This window comes from Cicer arietinum, chromosome 3 (genome assembly GCF_000331145.2).
Source record: "Cicer arietinum cultivar CDC Frontier isolate Library 1 chromosome 3, Cicar.CDCFrontier_v2.0, whole genome shotgun sequence".
Taxonomy (NCBI): Eukaryota; Viridiplantae; Streptophyta; class Magnoliopsida; order Fabales; family Fabaceae; genus Cicer; species Cicer arietinum.
Genome location: NC_021162.2, coordinates 36,618,752 through 36,639,297, shown reverse-complemented (window position 1 = coordinate 36,639,297; position 20,546 = coordinate 36,618,752). Strand labels below are relative to the sequence as shown.

The window sequence follows — 20,546 nt, the reverse complement described above, 5'->3', positions numbered from 1 at the left end:
CTACAGTAGACAACTTAGAGGTAAATGCAGCAAATGAAGAAGACAATTTTGAGTATGACACATAATTAGACAAAGGATATTTAGTGCATGATCTAATAGGTTTTCTAATTGCAATAGGAAGGTCTAAATCAGGATACTCGACATGACTCTTAAGAATAGAAGAAGACTTACCTGTATCAAGATGATGTGTTGGATTATCTATTGGTTCAGAATCTTGGAAGGGTCGGAGAATGGGTCCTTCATTTCTCTGTTTATGGTTTCTTCTTTCAAAGACATTTCCCTTCCAAGTAGGGTCAATTGTAGTAAACCTGCTTTGTGTCTCTTTATCTGAGTCATTATGTTGTGGCATTTCAGGTGGTCCTTTATTATTATTGAGATCAAGAATTTGATCATTGTGATTTTCAGGTTCCAAACTCATTCTTTGTTTTCGTTAATCCAATTTACGAACTCATTGTTGCATTTGAAGTCTAAAATTTCATCTTTCCATCGTAAACTTTTGATCCTTTCGTTATAAATTCAAGCTATGCATATAAGCTGTTTGAAAAATTGTCTAACAGTATTTTGGTTTATTGAAATTGTAATATTAAGACAATCTGGTTTCTTAGACTTATAAAATGACAACTTAGTCCTTTAAATTAAAAATGTTACTCAATTTTTTAGGTTCTTCACTATAATATATTTTTGGGTTTTAGTACAAATAGTAGATAATTTATTTATTTATTAATTAATTTAATTATTTATTTATTTATTTAGATAATTTATTTATTTACTTATTTAATTATTTATTTAGTTAGATTATTTATTAATTGATTTGTTTAGTTAACTTATTTATTTAATTATTTATTTAGATAATTTATTTAATTATTTATTTAGATAATTTATTTATTTAATTATTTCTTTAATTACTCATTTATTCATTTACTTATTTATTTATTTAATTATTTATTTTATTATTTATTTATTCATTTACTTGTTTATTTATTTATTTATTTATTATTTTATTATTTTATTATTTATTCATTTACTTATTTATTTATTATTTATTTTATTAATTATTTATCCATTTATTTATTTATTTATTATTTATTATATTATTTATTTATTCATTTACTTATTTAGTTATTTATTGTATTAGTTATTTATTCATTTACTTATTTATTTATTATTTATTTTATTAATTATTTATCCATTTATTTATTTATTTATTATTTATTATATTATTTATTTATTCATTTACTTATTTAGTTATTTATTGTATTAGTTATTTATTCGTTTACTTATTTATTTATTTATTATTTTGTTATTATTTATTTATTCATTTACTTATTTATTTATTTATTTATTTTATTAATTATTTATCCATTCATTTAATTATTATTTATTATATTATTTATTTATTCATTTATTCATTTACTTATTTAGTTATTTATTTTATTATTTATTTATTCAGTTACTTATTTACTTATTTATTTATCTATTTATTTATTTTATCAATTATTTATCCAATTATTTATTCATTTACTTATTTAGTTATTTATTTTATTATTTATTTATTCATTTATTATTTATTTATTTATTTATTTTATTAATTATTTATCTATTTATTTATTTATTACTTATTTAGTTATTTAATTTGTTATTTATTTATTCATTTACTTATTTATTTATTATTTATTTATTATTTATTTTGTTATTTATTTATTCATTTATTTATAGTAAGTAATTTATTTTTATTTGGTGGTTGTGTGGCTATAATTCTCTCGCGGACTACTAGAGACGACAGCCGACAAAGAAACGACCCGTTAGCAGAGCAGATTCGTTGGACGAAATCTTCAGTCGAGGTAAGGGGTGAGATGAGGTTCGATATTATGAGCGTAAAATAACGTGAGATGAACGAGAATGCCGAAATTCCCAGATGTTCATTCGGGGCTTACTACGTACAGTAGAGCCCTACTGAGTAATAATAATTAATTAATAAAATGTGAATGGTAATAGTGAGGATTAAATTATAATTTAGTAACCTATAGAATTGCCGTGAATTTATTTATATCAAGATTGTATGCCGTCTGAATTTATGAATATTATGTCGATTGTTACTGTGTGAATGATATCTACTGGAGTGTTCTTGCTACTTGAATGAAATTGTGATATCACTTGAATATGCCACCTGTTTGATCTGTTATTTGTGATTGATAAGACTAAATGATGCATTGTGAGTAGTGTAAACCAAATATTGTGATTTTATTGTGATTGACTGATAAAGATATATAATGATGAACATTTTGAAGTCAAATTAAAACTTATTGAGTTGTGATGATCAAGTAAGTCTGAGATATGTGTTGTAGATTTTGGAGTTAGGATTATTTTGTCATCATATAGGGAGGGTCTGACAAACCTAGTGATTCGGGGAAGTACAACTGAATGAGCCTGATCGTGGAGGGCTACAGTCGAACTGTAAGGTAAGACTGATAGACCTTGGGGGTACACCTAGTGGGGAATTCCTAAGTGGATTAGTGGGTTATTCCCTAAGGCCGGGAACTACCGTGCAACACAAGAGTACCCCGACTGTCGCGTATATGTGTCTCGGGTTGAGTTGAGGGGATCTATGAGGACTTGGCCATTCATGAATTGTCCGTCCACTCTTGTAGTGGCATAGTATCAGGCCTCCTAACCAAGTACTTCAGAGTAGAATGGTACCAAATGATGAAGTAGAGTATAGGACATGCATAGCATTTCATTATTTTGATTGTCTTATTATGAATGAATTTGATAAGTCGCTGATATTATACACTTGACTGTTTTGAGATTGTGATAATTTGATTGTTTGCGTGTTCTCCTCGTGTATTTTATACTGTTACATAATTTCGATACTCACCCCTCGTTGTTTGTGTTTGGCGTTTGCGACGGACGCAGACGAGTTGTAAGTTGCAGGTGATGACTAATACCATCAGGAGAGGCGGAAGCCACCATGCCTTGGAGACCTTCATTATTATGCATTGTGTTGATGTTATTTTGAGTATTTTATTTTGGGAATTCCCGCTTTGATAGTGACATCGGGTTGGGACTATATTTGCACTGAATTTAAAACATGAGTATGTGTACTTCAAAAAGAATTCGGTTGTTTGATACTATGATTTCGAATTCATTATGTTTGATGGAAATTTTGGATTTATGTGACATGCTTATGATTATGTGATACTCTTTATCTTAATAAAAAAAAAATTATTTGGGGTTTAGGGTGTCAGAGAGCGAGCAACTTCCATACCAAGAAAGTATTTAAGTACACCTAAACCTTTGATCTCAAATTCTTTTGTCAAATTTTTCTTCAATCTTTCTATCTCAACAATGTCATCTCATGTGAGAATAATATCATCCACATATACAATTAGAATTTCAATTTTACCAACATTAGAGAACTTCATGAACAAAGTATGGTATGCAAGAAAAAATCGGACAAAAGTATATTAAAATATTTTTTACCATTGTCACTTCTGAAGACTTGAATATTTGTTTGGTATTGAGTGTGCACCATTTTAAAGAAATTTTTTACACCCCGTCCAACTTCCGATTTTTCTTTCAATATATAAACCCAACAAATTCTAGTATGATCATCAATAAAAGTTATAAACCATTTTTTATTAGAAAAAGGTGTTTATTCTATTAGGACCCCAAACATCACTATGAATAACTACAAACGGTTTTGATTGTTTATATGGTTGTGTAGAAAAAGAAGAACGGTGATGTTTAGCAAATTCACAAGTTTCACAATGAAATAAAGACGAATCCTTCTTAGAAAAAATTTAGGAAACAACTGTTTCAAATATGGAAAACTAGGATGTCCTAACCGTAAATGTCATAACATAATATCATCATTATTAGAAGAAACAACAATAGATTCAAAGCAAGTACTTGTTTTTTGTTGGTCTTTGAAGTCGAGTCCATTGTCAAGATAATAGAGTCCTCCACTCTCCTTAGCATTTCCAATCATCTTCCCTGTGCTCAAATCCTTAAAAGTGCAATGAGAATGAAAGAAGTTAGCTTGACAATTTATATCCTTTGTTAATTTAGTAATGGATAACAAATTACGTGATAAATTTGAAACATGTAAGACATCTTTTAAGGTTAACTTAGGTGACAAAATAACAGAACCTTTCCCTGCAATGGCTAAAAGAGAGCCATCTGCAATTTTAATTTTGTGGTTACCTGCACAAGGACTATAAGAAGAAAATAGACTCGACACCTCAGTCATATGATCAATAGCACCGGAATCGATAATCCAAGTATGGCTGGGAGTGACACTAAGTAGAGCAGTATTTGGAAAATTACCTCTTTGAGCTATAGAGCAAGAAGAAGTTTGAGACTCAAGAAGTTTGTACAATTGATCTAACTGTTGCTTGGTGAAAGGACATGGGAATGAAGGAGACTGCTTCTCTTGATCAGATGTACCAGCTTGGAGCGCACGACCTTCGTTTCTTTCGTTTTTCTTCCAATTTAGAGGTTTTCCATGGAGCTTCCAACATGTATCACGTGTGTGCCCTGGACGTTTGCAATGTTCGCACCATGGTTTCTTGCCAACGCTTTTCCCGTCTTCATTCTTAGTGACTAGGGCAGAGCTTTCAACCTTACCCAGAGAAGGTGACTTACCCATCATAACACCTTGTCTCGCCTCTTCTCTTCTAACTTCTGAGAACGCTTCTCAAAGTGATGGCAATGGGATCTTTCCCAATATTCTACCTCAGACTTCATCAAGCCACTTATTAAGCCCATCCAAGAACATGAATACACGGTCATTCTCCTGTCTCTTAAGAAACAAAACATTGTCCTCACAACACTTCCAATGATCATCATAGCAAAGATCCAATTCTTGCCATAGTGTCATCAACTAACTATAATAGGTAGTGACATCTCTATCTCCTTGTTTGGCATGCCACAATCGTGATTTGAGATAAAAAATTTGAGAAGAATTCTGAATATCATATGTTTCTTTGACAGCCTCCCAAACTTCCTTCGCAGTAGGCAAAAACATAAAAGGTTTTTTGATTGTTGATTCCATATTACTAAGCATCCAATCAATAATAACAGAGTTCTCAGATTTCCAAAACCTGTAATTCGGATCAGTTGTGGCAGACATTTGCACCTCTCCTGTTAGGAAACCATATATTCCCTTACTGTCTAAAATCAATCTTGCGGTTTGGGACCATTCAACATAATTTTTTTCGTTTAGTTTCTTGATTTCAACCTTGAGGGCATTAAAAGTTCCCTCATGGCCAAAAAGGTTGTTGGAAAAACCATTATGGCCGCTTGGGCCGCTGCCACTACCACTGCCACCTGGGTCGCTGCCTAAATTGTCGGCGTTGTTGACTACTTCTGAGTTTTTATCCAAACCATCGTCGTTGTCACCGCTACCCATGAGGGCTACCTTCCATGGGGTATTGTGTGCCATTAGTTTTAGCTCAGTTGGTTGGAGCGCTAAACCCTGATTGTGGAATGGTTGGAGCGTCAAACCCTAATGAGTTGTGGAAAGGTTTACAGAACCCTAACTAGAGCTCTTGATACCATGAAGAAAGTAAAAGACAAAATACTCTCATGTTTTATTACTACAGCCCTAAGCTGTTTATATAGGAAAAGAAATAACAATAGTAATACTGAGTAATAATGACAAAACTCTACACAATCAGTTCACAACATATTCATATACATATTCACAAATTGACAACGGCACATAACTATATATATTCATATAACTACATATTCACAACTTTTCAAATGTGCCCTATTCATATACATATAACTATCAGAACTACACATAACAGAACTACCATATATTCACATCCTTTGCAGCATGCCATTTCCTAGCAAATCAAATAATTTTCATTTCAATCACATACTGACACCTGTCTTCCTTTAATTCAATTAGATCTCTTTCAGAGTATGTTGAACTGGAATTGTCAAAGTACTGTGCGATATAAAAATTGAACATAAATAAGTTAGAATGAAATATATACATAGTTTATATATGAAAATCTAATAATTAAAATACCGTACCATTTCTGGGATTATAGTTTTATTCCTATCAACAATCTCCTTCATGAATCGCAATATATAGTACCCACAGTCGATGTTGTTAGTTTGACGAGGGCACTATAAAATAAAACATATAAGTCAATAAAATATTTGTACATTGATTGTAAATGAAATTTTAAAGGCATATGTTTCAAACCTTTATTGGAATCCATGTGATGTTATTTGACTTTTACTTCGACACTGTAGCACCTCTTTGAGCTCGAAAAACTTGTTAAGCACAATCGAATAAATAAATGTGATTATTATAGCATTAACAAACACATTATTTATATATATATATGTAAGAAATAAATGAATATTACTTACATATCGAACATTGTCTTTATATTAGAGTGATTGTTGTAATTGTCGTGCAATGGATCTAAATAGTATATAACTTTAGATGTCGCATTGATTGCAAATACCACCCAATGTGCCCTACAACTACAAAAATTTGGTTGGCAATTTTGTTTACACAACTAATAAATTAAAATATCATAAATTAAAAAAGATATAAATAAATAATATATAATTACGTACCCTGAATTATATGGTGCAAGGAACAACTTATCCTTCTCTATATTTCCTAATAGGATATCTACAATGTATTTCTTTACATTCACTGGATCGAGTTTAAACATTGAAAGCTTATGCGGAGACAAGAATAAAAATCTATTTGACAATCTGCGCGTGCACACCAACTTCTCATACAAAAACCTTCAATGAAAATTTCAAATTAGATTAATTACCAATAAATTAAATTAATTACCAATAAATTAAATTAATTACCAATAAATGCAATTAAAAGTAATTTTTACCTAATGTATAAGCTGATGACAGTAGCACTCAGCTCCTTATGGTTGAGAAATTCGTATATGTGCTCTTTTTCAAGTAGTTCTTCATACTCATCTCCGAATATAGCTTTATCCATGTTTATGATGCGTGAATCGTTGTTGCTGCCCATATTCTTTTTTACTTGTATGTCAAGACACGACCCATATTTAGCAAGGCATGACTGACTTATTTTAGTAGCAGGAGCAGCAACTGATTTTCCCGATCCAGTTTTTGAGCAGCAACTTTGGCAGCTTTATTACCCTCCAACTTTTGAAGTTTGCCAGCTTTATTACCCTCCAATTTTTGAAGTTTGCTGGCTTTATTTTTATCACGAACATCCAGTTGTGGTGTGGTAGCTGATTTGCTGTGCGGGTGGTTTATTGGATTGGAAGGATACATGGATTCCAACATCATATGGATTCCAAAATATTTATCAATATCAATTTATTACTTGATAAAATATTTTAATCAAACCAATCCAAGAACTTCAATAAAAAATTTCGTTGTAATAAGAGATGTTTGATAATTTTGAATGCGGTTAAATTGTCTATCGATTTCAAAAGCTATAAAAATTTCAATCTCAAATTTGGACAACTTTACAAATTAAATAATTTACTCGTGAAAATATGATTTTGGTACCTTTATTTATAAATAAAAGGGAATTGATCAACTTAGCAATACATTTTTAAGCCAAATACAAGTAAAACATAGCTAAAACAAATACTATTTTCTAAGGGTGTTACGGTCTATGTCCGACCATCAATCCGGACACTCATTGCTCACCTAAGCCATTTTGTTTTCTGTTGTTTATCAAAATAGGTACGATTTGGAGGCATGATTCACGGTGATTTGAAAACGCTGACTAACATGATATGCATAATGCATATGTTTCGGTGATTTCAAATGCTGAATAACATGATATGCATATGTTATGCACGCTTATAAATGAAATTTCCATTAAGATGTTCGTTGTTTATTCTTACTAATTCAAGTTTTGGGTATTTTGTTTTTCATATGTTTAGAATTAGTATTTTGCAGTAACAATGGGTTTTTCATATTGTTTTTCATTTGTTTTTCATATGTTTAGAATTCAAGTTTTGGGTATTTTGTTTTTCATATATTAGATAGATTTGTTTGTTTAATTTTTACACCCGTAATTAATGGTATGAGATTTTCTTATTTACCTATTCGTATAGCATTAACAATTTAATTTATGTGAGATATTTCTAAAATATTAGTGAATAACTATATGTATAATTAGTTCTAATTGACATGATATTGTTAATGGCTCAGTGGTTGTGTTTGGTATACGTAACTAGAAGATCCCGAGTTTTGAAACGGCGCAACGGGTCATGCGCCAAAACCAAGAGTTATATCTCTTTCTCAAGTGACATTATTTTTCTATAAATAATGTGATCACTTTGGACATAATGAGTACACGAAAATTTGGAGATTGTCATTTACTTTTCTCACCTATTTTTATATTCTAAGTCATCTTATTCTTCTCTAATGCATGATTGAAGAATATGAAACCAAAATACTCTGAAGGGGATTCACTAGTTATCTCATTTGCATTCGATTGGTGGAGGCGAATCGAACCTAAAGGCTAGTGTAACAACAGACTTTTGAATTTGCTACATATAATTTTTATTAACTTCAATATTAAAGTCTTGCAGCAATTGTCACTAATATATATAAATCCAACAGTTCATTATTACAAACAACATTTACTCAAGAAATGGAACCCTTTGTGATGACTTTGAAAAATATTGACAACGAAGAAATTGGAAGTATTACAATTATCGTTAGCTAGTTTTATACATACGGATTCCGTTTATTTAAATATTTCGATATGGTTTTAGATTGCAAGTATATTTATATATACTTGTAAATGTGATAATATTAGTTATTGTTCGTAACTAAAATCAATTATTATTTAAAACAAATGTTTTATTTTGTTAGTAAATAATATACAATATCATTGTATCTAATTGTGTCCCCCAATGCTTTCTATCATTTCTACAATAGATTTTTTGAAGAGGAGAGATTCATCATGATCAAACATGACAAGCGTTGCAGAGTCTCTCGTGTTAATGATACAGACCTTGATCATGAACCTACTGAATTTGTCTTAGAATAAATTTTATAATAAATTATTTTATTAATTAAATAGTATTTTAAATAATTAAATTCATATTAAAAATATTTTAGAGTATAAATTGTTACATTTTGTAATTAATTTTTTTTATATGTGTATTTATTATGGTGTGATAATTCTATATATATTTGATTTAATGAGTAATATAAATTATATAATAATATATTTCATTATTTTATTTATATTTCTAGGAATTTATATTACTTTAGAGTAAATATTTTAAATAATAAGATTGTAAAGGATTTTACGACGCATTGGTAGTTAATATCATATTTTTAGGTACATTTGACTTAAGTTACATGTATATATAGTTATATTTAATTACCTGTAATTATTTTTTATTTTAATTAATTATTTAATTATTTTATAAATAGATATCTTGAATATATTGTGAATATTTATAATTCTATTTTAATTATAAAAGTGTAAGTCGTGTCTTTATTGTTAAAATATTTAAAAAATATATATAGTAATAATTATAGAGATTATTTCGAATATGAGAGTTTTAGTATTTATTAATATATTTTTTAAAGTTATCAATTTAATTTCTTTATTATGTAAAGTATTGATTTTGAAACAGTAGTGGTGTTTTGGAAATATAATAAGATTAAAAAAATTGAGTTTAAAAAATTAATAGTTTAATTTTAATAAAATAAAAGATACTAGAATAAGTTCTTACGTCCTAACTCAATTGATTGTCGATATTGTTAGGTTGTAACCCGATACTTGATCATTGTGTAAATTAATTATGGTGGAATTTACCATCTCTTATAAAATATAAAAGAAAAAGAGTAGAATACTAGTAATGAGCTTGACCTATGTGTGTTTGTGAGAGAAGAGAATCAAATTCTATTAATACCTAAAATAAAAGAGTGGAAGATTAAGAATAGAGTGAGCACCGTCAAACACCTAGCAGCGCTCCCAGGGAGAAAAATATAAAGAAAAACAATATCAATGATGGAATAATTGCTTAGAAACACATTTTATGTTTTAGTGCAAATTTTAGTATGATATTTCTTTCATTAAGTTAGTAATTTTAATTTGAATTTTAGCGTTATCAATTTCTCAATAAAATTTTAACTTCCCCGTTTGAGAAATATGCTATTTTGAATTGCTTTTTCTCACTAAAACTTTTATTTGAGAGAAACCAACGTCAAAACGACCGCGGGAACAATGACTACATTATCTATTAAATAGTTTTCTTATTTGGGGAAAGTTTTTTTTGACCCAATTTAGAAATTAATCCTTTTATAATGTGTTCTCATATTTTATTTTTGACGTTTATCCATAAATTATCGAATTACAATGATTCAAGGACAAAGAGTAAAAGGAACAACGATTTTTTGCTTGTTATAAAATCCCCCTCACTACCTTAAGAATTTCTAGAATTTTATTATTGATTAATTTTGTGTTTTTGGTAATATGAAAGTAGATACAAGGGTAAAATAGTTAAGTAGTAGTATTAACACGACCAAGTGGCAAAGATAAAGCTTTCCACCTTTACTTATCCCTCTTTCTTCTTCTTTCACATGCTCTAACCCATCTTCTACCTTCATTGTTTTTCAGTTTTCCTTAACACACTCTCAAAACATTCCGAAAACACCAATATCAGTTACTGTTCACCTTCTTTTCCAAATCCTACATACTTCCTTGTCTCCTAAATCCTCCAAATACTTAAAGTTCACTAAAATTCTCCAAAGTTGCCCAACAAACTTGCATCCGGTAATTTTCCTCTTCATCCTTGCGAATCAACTCAAACAATGAATCACGGAAACCATTTGCAAGAGGAGCTCAAAGCTACTTCGAACCAGAATCACCTTTTTCTTTAGTTTAGTTTATGTGAGTTCTGTTACATTAACTTATTTTTAGCATGAGGGTTATGGGGGTTTATTCATTGTAAGGGTTGAAAGAATTTCAATCCCTGAGAGAAGTAAAATCTTTAGCATATAGGTGGTTTGAATCTGCACCGAAATGATTTTAATTGACATGCATGCGGTTTGTATACTTGTTGCTCGTTGTTGTGTTAGTGATTTAAGAATCACATAAATATGGGATTTGAATTTTAGTGCAAGGTGCGAATTCTACCCCTGAAGACAAAAACATGTTCTTGGATGTTTTCCACCCTGGCTAATGTATTTTGTTTACGATAGTTGTATTTATTCCTGCCTCTGATTGCTCGTCATTAAATTCGAAGTGTTTTTGCCTCTAGTAGTTTTCTTCATTTTGCCTCTGGTGGTTATCGTTGTTAAAATCTAAGTATTTATGCATCTTGTAGTTTTCTTTATTTGCTTCTAGTAGCTATCTTTGTTCAAATCCTAAGTATGTTTGTCTCTTGTGGTTTTCTTCATCTTTCCCGTAACGCTCCTTCTCTATTCTTCTTCCTCTGGTTCTCTTTCTCTCTATTATTTTTCCTTTGTTTCTCATTCTCTCTATTATTCTTCATCTGATTCTCTTTCTCCCTATTCTTGTTCCTCTGATTCTCTTTCTCTCTATTCTTCCTCCTCTAAATCTCTTTCTCTATTCTTCTTCATCTTACTCTTTTTTTATTTTTATATTTCTTCCTTTGAATCTGATCAATGTTTAACATTCTCTAAACCCATTTCCTTTGATTTTTCCACGGGACACATTTCCTCGGATACTTCTACAAGACCCGTTTCCTCTGATACTTCGACATAATGCGTTTCCTTTGATTATTCCTCTGGTCTACGTATCATCATACCATTTTTCCTCTGGTCCATGCATTCTCTGATCACATTTCCTCTGGTTCATGCATCCTCTAACCATCACTACAAAAAAATTGACCTATCGTGACACGCAAAATATTTCACTAAAAGTTAAAAACCGTAGGTAAAAGTCAATAATACTTTGAGTGACACCCAAATCTAGTGTCAACTTTAAGGGGGCGTCCTGCTACACTTTGAGAAGTGTCACTCCATGTTCTGATGAGTGTCACTACATGTTTTTGATTTCTACCTACAATTATGACTGTCACTAAAAACTAGATAAATATAAATAAAGAATCGGTCTATTCCTACGGTACTATCTGTCACTAAAACTTAGAAAAATATAAATAAAATATTAATCTATTTCTACGGTATGTCTGTCACTAAAACGTATTATTATTTAGTAAATTAAATTTATTTTATCTCCCTGCTAATTGTAATTCTAAACTATTATTACCAGTAAATTAAATTTAAATTTCTAATTTATTTTTATTAACTAATGTCATTGAAACATACAATAAAATATAATTTAATTTTACTAATTCTATTAAAACATACAATAAATAGTTATTTTGCTCTAAAAGATTCAATAAAGTTTCAAAGGAAACTAGAATGAGTTCCTTATTAAAGGAAACCAAATGTAAGTTATAAGAAATAGGTACAAGATTAAGGTATTCAAAGAAAACAAAAATATAATTATTATATGCTAAGAAAAAATATCCATAGCCACTCCAACAAGAACTAAAATTATATTTAATAAAGATGAATGAATATATATTGTTTGCTTTTGATAACAAGTGCAGAGTCTTTAACAAGTGCAGATACATCCTTTAGCAAATGCCAAATCTGCTTTAACGGTCTTTAGCTCACGAAGAAGTAATTTTGCTTTTGCAGCTGTTGCCATTGCCACCTGCAACCAAAGTAAAAGGAAATGTTGCTTGTTAGGTTACATGAGAAACTTAAACAGTTAACTCAAATAAACAATCATCATAAACACAATTTTCTATTCACTATTACATCAGAAGCAACGGTTTAAACTAAGAGTCCTGCATCAAAATCAAGAAGAGTTTAATATCTGTACACTGATATCCTATACAAGTTTTACATTTACATCTATTTATACTATGGTAAGATAATATAAAATATGATTAGAAATCTATTATATAAGCTATAGGTTTCTGCATTGAGTGAAGACTATTGACAATTCAAAAATTATTATTAGATGTTCTATCATCTAAGCCTTCACTACAAGAACTAGCGAGGCCTCAACCGTAACACATGATTACAAAGTTGGCACCTTACGTCGCGTGATGCCTTGAGTTGTGTTTAGTGGCGAGAATGAGACTTTGTCAGATCGGATTGCGGCCCTGGATTCCTCACATCTGAAGCTTGGTTTATGTCCTCCGGTCCATTTCCTTTTTCGCCTTATTTGAGATCTCAGATCTGCTGTCTTACTCTCCACAATTGTTTTGCTGTCCTGAAGAAATGAAAGAAGTAACATGAATTAAAGAAAGCAAAGAAATGAAACACAAACATACATGGACACCGAACATGACACACAAACAAACAGTATATGTGGTTCATAGAGACAGAGTTACCTCAAAAGCCTTCTCAAATGTGTCACCTAAGTGATTGAGAGAAGATTTGATTGCATCCAATCCCTTTCTAATTGTAGGATTGTCCATTTTTTTATTAGAGTCAGGAGATTGATACAATGGCTGCAATAAGCATGCCAAACCAAAAACACACCAATTAGTTGAACATATATTTATGCAACATTATATTATACCACGATTCATATCATATCACATCCTTGAATTGCATAGAACATAATAATAAAATCACCTGAGTTGAAAACGGACTAGTAAAGGTATTAAATGAGTGTGATTTGAGTGTTTGTGGCAATGGCATGGTGTCATGTTGTGGAGGAGGAGCTGAATTTTTATCATCCAGAATTGATTTGGCTTTATGAGCCAATACACCCCAAAAACCAGACTTGGTGTTGTCATTTCCATAAGCATCAAAACTCTGCATCAATGCATTCATTCATTCATTATATTCAATCTACAATTTATATTTCATTTGTTCAAATCTCTATGTATGTAGTACACCTCTGTTTCACTGAGAAAAATGTCAGAAAAATAAAATAAATGTTTGAATAATGAATAAGAAGCAAATCTTTTGGATGATATAATCTAGACTAGTACAACATGACAATCTTCTATGTATGTAGTACTGTAAGATGAATGAATGATTTTTGTTGCCACGTGTTTTGTTACACATTCAGAACAAAACGAATGGCAACATTTCTGGTTCTTGAACATTTCATCAACCACCTTCGCTTCCACACAAATTTCGCTAATGATTAAGTGAACCAACCATAAAATTAAGTCAAATGTTGAGAAGAAAAATACAAACAGCAAAAAACATAAATTTACTGCAACAGGTTAGTTAGCACTCAACTTCTATCAACTATCTAGGAATTTATATTGCTTGCAAGTATCAGAAGCTTCGTCATTCAAGAAAAGAACAAGTAAAATATCAATTATAATGAAAACCATAACTAGAGCAGTTGAAAAGCATTGAAATTAGATAATAGGTAGTATTTTGAAGCAAACCATAACTAGATCCTCTATAAAATACTCTTTTATCCCTTACCAGTCTCATTGCATCGGTGATTAGTCATTAAAATCTAGATGGTGTATTTTATTACAATCAAACCATGGATCATTGAAAAGCAGAGAAATTAATAATTCCCTCAAACTGTATTTCAATTCTGAATAGTGCATGACATGGTACTGAAATTATTTAAATTGAATTTTAGAAGTCAAAAGCATTGTACCGGTGCCCTCTTTGCTCTTAGCAGATATATGGCTTTGCTCTTGCAGTTGCTGCACAAGTTTTAGTGATAACGAGCGTCCAGTTCCTTCATAACTTTGCAAGAGCAAAATGAACAAATTGATACATTAAACTTGACCTAAGAGGAACGAAAGGGGTAATCAAAAGAATTGATAATTTATCACTAAAAATTGATATATATAGAAGGAGGTTTCGTCAAAGGCAAACACTATCCATACCCATTAACAGTAGAAGACAAGAAGACCAAATATTGGCCAAGCAAATACTTCACCATAGGTAGTGGAATAGCAGCTGCTTCATCAATAACCAACAATTCAACTTGTGAAAGCTTTTCATTTTCATGTGGCAGTATATACTGAAAGAAATTAGGATGAAAAGCTAGGCCATAATTAATTTACGATTGATCGAACCTCACTGCAGTAAGTTTGCCATCAACCGACGTTGAAGAACAAAACTGCATGAATTTGAAGGAGAATGAGCTATGTGGATAATCTATGTCTTCGTGTAATCTATGTAGCCAACCCTACTAAGTGGATAATTAAAACTAAAGATAATTAATCAATTTAGTCAAATCAATTATGATGATTTAGATTGTAAAATAAAAATCAACGAAAATCTCTATATTTACGAAACGATAAATTAGTCACTGAAATTAAAATCCTAAGTCAATTTAATCTAACCAAATCTCATGAATTCGGATTGCAAAATAGAGATTAATGAAAACGTAAGGACAAATTTCATAAATTTGAACGACTAAATTAACTGGTGCAATTACAACAAATGTGTGTGAATGCGACAATTATTGAATGTAGTGGAGCTGGGATCCTTACTACCAATGCTTTTAGTAATATGTTTAATAAATAAAATTATTTGTAATATATTTAATATATAAAAAATATTTAAAATTGTTTGTAAATATATATGATTATGAACCCTGAAATACAGAAAAATAGTATTATTTAAATATTAAAATATATTTATAAATCAATAGTAATGATATCGAATTAAATGATGATGAGACTTAATTTTTATATATTCAATTCAGTAGTGTCATACATAAAAATGTTACTTCATAAAAATTGAGAGAATCGATAAATTTCAAAAATTATAAAATAAAACAACCAAAAACCTAATTTAAAAAATGAAAGAATTAAAAATCAAATTTAAACAAAAATGATAGATTTAAAATGTATTTAAGTCTTTTTTTAACAAAAGAGTACATTAACAAAAAAATTGGTCTCATATTTAATCTAAAACGTTGCAGTTCTATATAAGTTTTTGACGTTATTTACTATTATATTTACTATTATATTTATATATCAAAATTGAAATTGCACATATTATGTGTTTGATGAAATGTCACAACAGAAATAGATTACTCCAAAAAACAAAGTGTGTCTTTCAATTAGGTGATCAAATGTGACATTACAAAGATCACTTGGAGTGAAAGCGCGCTTACAACAATAGTCAATTTGATTGTAACTTGATAGATAAAAAGACAGTAGATTCTCTCTTTTCTTTGTAATTGATTGTGAGCAGAAGACTTTTCTAGTTAGTTAATTCGGTTATAATATATTGCTAGTTTAATAGTACAATTTGAGTCTCTAGTCACTCTTTGTAATCCAATGACGATGTTATGTTAAAATTTAATTTTAGATCCCCTTATATTAAGTGGGTGGAGGTTATTCCAAACCCTTTGTTTTAATTTGATTATAATCCTTTTGAAATTTTCTTTTAAATGAATTTATGTTTAACGTAAAAAAAAATTTGCACTTCTCACCTAATCTAAATCATTATAAAATTTATTTTAAAACATTAAATAAATTTTTTTTATGAAAAAATAATTTATATTTTTATTATATAATATTTAATAATGGCATAATTTAATTATACCTTATTTACGAACATATAAAAGTTTATAAGAAATTTGATCTATGGGTTAAATTAACAAAAGTGGTGCTGGAAAATGGGTGAACTTTTATTACATTATTACTAAGGATCCTATTGATACACAATGTCTACTATGATTATAATGAAAATATACATTGTAATATTAATATGGAAAATAGTAAATTAATAGCAAATGCCTAATAATTAATTAGTTTGAAGTCTAAAAGCCAGGATCGTATGGAATGCCACTGAAAGGCAACCAAGTTATGGCATTATAGTTGAAAATGACATGGTTGAAAATTCATTGATGTCAGAAACCATAGTGCATAGACCAAAAGGAATCTCTCTGTATAATTGGTTACTAATTTCTGCATAAAATCAAAATCAAATTAAACTCAACTTATATATGCATTATGCATTAGTCACCAACATTGTGGCATAATTACTCCATTTTAATTCCATTTTTGTTTCAAGTTTTTAATTGTTCGTCGCGATTTCTGAGACTGAGAGTTAATCACACACTACAAAAAAATTGACCTATCGTTTTAAATAATTTGAAGCAAAATAAAGACATAAGAAGTAGGTATGTGTTGCTGTTACCGTTACTTTTATTTGCAAATAATACTTGATTGTATTCATTAGCTTAGTTAAGAATTCACAATTAAAAAAGCTTTATTTCAATGTTCACTTTTCAAAAGTAGATTAATATAGGAGAGTGGAAAAGTAATTCTAACTCTCAAAGGTGCAAGTGTAATAATATTCCACTAATTTAACTTCCATCTTAAAAGGTAAATAGAAACTAGTTTACTGAACCAGATGACCCTGTACTGCTAAGATATCATAGTTTTTCGTCAAGTCTGAAAGGCTTTAAATCACTCTAAAAAATCAAATTAAAATACAAGATATTGTCCGATATTTAACAAATACTTCAAATAAATCACACCTGAGTCCGATATTTAACAAATACTCTCATGTCGACCTTCTTGTGTTTCTTACAGTACCTAAATCATGCATCAAACCAACTAACAAAAGGACTAATATCACAATAAAACAGAAAAACAAATTAAACACATATACAAAGGATAATGAACACACTGTTTGAGGCTCCCTGAGGTGAATAACTATCTTGTTAACATTCTTGTGTTTGTCATCAATCCAGGAATTGTAGAACCTTACAATGTTATTGTGCTTCAACGACCTCAATAGATGCACTTCTGAATACAGCCTCACTAGTTTGCCCAGTGATTGTAATACCTCATCAATCCGAATCAAATGCCTTAAAACTAATTAACCACAAATTAAGGAAAATATATACAAAAGGGGTAAAAATGAACCCTAATCCAAAAATCAGGATAATGTGTCGTGTGAATGAATCGCAAAAACAGAACAAATCGCAAACCCACAACCTCATTCAGCAAATCACGAAAAAATGACACTTAACAAGCAAGATTACCAAAATAAAATTGATATCGCAAACTGAAATGATTTGGAAAGAGAATAGAACTTACTTGCTACTGCAAATCGTAAAGTGAAACGAGAGAGATGAATTTAGGATTGTTCAAAATTGAATTTAAGGGTTTTGGGGATTAGGGTTAGTTGAAGATAGTAGAGAGAAAAGGGTTTACAAAGAAAAAGAAAAGATTTCTCTGGTGTAGTTGCAGCGATGATGAGATATATTGTTCCCCTTCTAAGATTGAGCTCCAGCGATCATTTTATCATTCTATCACCCTGAGATATTTCTCAAGTGTTTGTACAAGACCAAAGGGGTAAAAATTTGTTTTTGTGTATTTAATTTTTTTTATATAATATGTTTAGAAACAGTGACACTTTAACTGTAGCTAAAGGTAGCTTTAGTGACAGATAAAAAATATCACAAAATCTAAGTGTCACAGTAGATACTTTTTTTTTGTAGTGCATGTTGCCTCTGGTCCATGCATTTTTTGATCCATGTATCATCTGATCTATGTGGTTCTAATCAGGGACTTACGATTTAATTCCCACTTGAATTTAAATACATTATTATGTTGTTTATAATTGTTGTAGATGAAGGATGCATTGTATACATGACATAATAAAGACATTGCATACAAAACATCTTAAGTTCAGTATATTCTCATTAATCAGATCATGCATGACCTTATTCACGGTGGAACATTCAGGTTGTTCTAGAGATGGAACAACAGATAAAGGAGAAAACACACGATGTTGGTTGCGGTTTGGTCATACCACCTTTACCAAGCATGATGTTGGTTGGGGTTTGGCCATACCACCTTTACCAATCAGCTCCCAATTATCTTCATGACCCACACCAAGATATTGGACGACTTTTTCTTTTTTCAAGGAAAAGATTTGAGGTCACACATAGTTTTAAAATTTTAATGAAAAAATGTTCAGTTAAGCTTTTATGCAAAATTAAAGTTGAGAACTTTATCACGAGATACATAATAATTTCATGTTTTTGTCACATACCTATGAAAGAAATACTTTGAAACTTACCAATCCCTTTATTTTCATAGCTTACTAGGATTTTATATCTCACCCTTTATTTTTATTTCCTTAGCAACTGGAGGAACTTGAGACATGTTTAGCATCAGAAGAACAGTTCGAAACTCGCTAGAATTTAAATTTGATATTTTTATTTTTTAAACAGTGGTCTTTCATTTCTAGATGTAATATATTAGGAATCTGTTGAATAAATTGTAAACTATAATTGTTAAATGTAGTTATCAGTTGAATTTGGTGATTTTAAATTATTAATCATTATTATAGCCTCTGTTTTTATTAAGGTGTATGGATCCAATTGTCAAGTTCTAGATAATTGCCATTGATTCTTACACTTGCGGACTCGAATTAGCGTGTGAATGCTTTCAAAAATAAGGTAAGGGTTGAAAACATGTTTGGAATTCATGAGTATATTATAAAATGAGATGAACGAAAAAAATGTATTTCCCAATAACTCATTCAGACTTGCTTTGTACAGTTGTAGCTCTTTGAGAGATAAATAAATTAATGCAAAAATTTAGGAATTATGAAATTAAAATTTGGAATTGAAACATTTATAAGGTCTTGAACGTGTGATCTTTGATATTATTGTGATATTCGATGTTAAATGTTTTGAAGTTGAGAAACTTGTTGGATGTCAAGCCATTTTTGAATTTGGTTTTGGGCTTCATCCTCTTCGACGACTTGGGCCCAAGATCTGATGGGTTTTGCAGATGAAATGGGTTTTGGGTTTTCTTGTAGGTGGTCCTCCTGGACCTCTATTCTTTTGGATTTTCAAGGCATATCTCAAGTCCTATTTTGGAGAAATTCTCTGGTTAGAAAATATGGAACTGGGTTTTGGTCTCCTTTTATAAATTCAATTTCAAAATAAAAAATACTAAGGATTGCTTGCCATCTAGCGAAAATCTATTTTGATGCAATGTTTTGGACATCCTTTTGTAAAACTTCTTTTGTAAAACTTCTTTTGCAGATTTACAATCAATTTGAGGTAAAAAAATTTTGATTGAGTAAATCACTTTGAAGTTTTGTAATGCACATGACAATTAAAAGAATTATTTATTTATTTATGACAGAAAAATTCTTTTGACAGTCATTCCAGTGTGCAGATGTAAACTAGACAATGCATTCTTTGTTATTTATTTTTTATTTTAGAATACCCCCATATCCTAAATCTAAAGTTTGGATTTTGAAACAGCCATTCTATTTTTCTTAGTGATAATGAAAAATGTTTTTAGGTGTTTAAAATGTAGTTCAATGTTTTCAGAAAAAATTAAAATATCGTCAATATAGACAATACAAAATTTTGAGAATAGATTAAAAATGTTATTCATTATTCTTTGGAATTCTGAATGAGCATTTTTTAATCCAAAGGGCATTACTGTCCATTCATATTGACCAAATGAAACAGTAAATGTAGTTTTGTATCTATCTTTTGGGTCAATCTGTATTTGCCAAAATTCCGATTTCAAGTCGAATTTTGAAAATACAAATGCATAATGTAGTTTTTGTAACAGATA

General features: G+C 29.9%; 1 protein-coding gene and 1 long non-coding RNA gene across 5 annotated transcripts; both read right to left on the bottom strand.

Moving 5' to 3' along the window:
* Positions 1–12,452: 12,452 nt before the first annotated feature.
* Positions 12,453–15,338, bottom strand: LOC101506281 (uncharacterized). Of its 3 annotated transcripts, none has more exons than XM_012719699.3 (7): positions 15,048–15,338; positions 14,856–14,928; positions 14,621–14,755; positions 13,624–13,806; positions 13,377–13,496; positions 13,076–13,255; positions 12,453–12,688 (listed from the first exon to the last, which is right to left on the bottom strand). In XM_012719699.3, exons 4-7 carry the CDS (start codon positions 13,687–13,689, stop codon positions 12,587–12,589), a joined length of 468 nt encoding a protein of 155 aa, XP_012575153.1. In that variant the 5' UTR covers positions 13,690–13,806; positions 14,621–14,755; positions 14,856–14,928; positions 15,048–15,338; the 3' UTR covers positions 12,453–12,586. The 3 variants fall into 3 exon arrangements, with proteins under 3 accessions (XP_012575153.1, XP_012575154.1, XP_012575156.1); XM_012719700.3 differs by having other exon boundaries at positions 14,621–14,712; XM_012719702.3 differs by having other exon boundaries at positions 13,081–13,255; positions 14,856–15,333.
* A 2,047-nt stretch (positions 15,339–17,385) lies between these two features.
* On the bottom strand, positions 17,386–18,294 carry LOC101506070 (uncharacterized). Of its 2 annotated transcripts, none has more exons than XR_001144769.3 (2): positions 18,036–18,294; positions 17,386–17,810 (listed from the first exon to the last, which is right to left on the bottom strand). It is a non-coding gene; the product is annotated as an uncharacterized lncRNA (long non-coding RNA). The 2 variants fall into 2 exon arrangements; XR_012162155.1 differs by having other exon boundaries at positions 17,386–17,756.
* Positions 18,295–20,546: the final 2,252 nt, after the last annotated feature.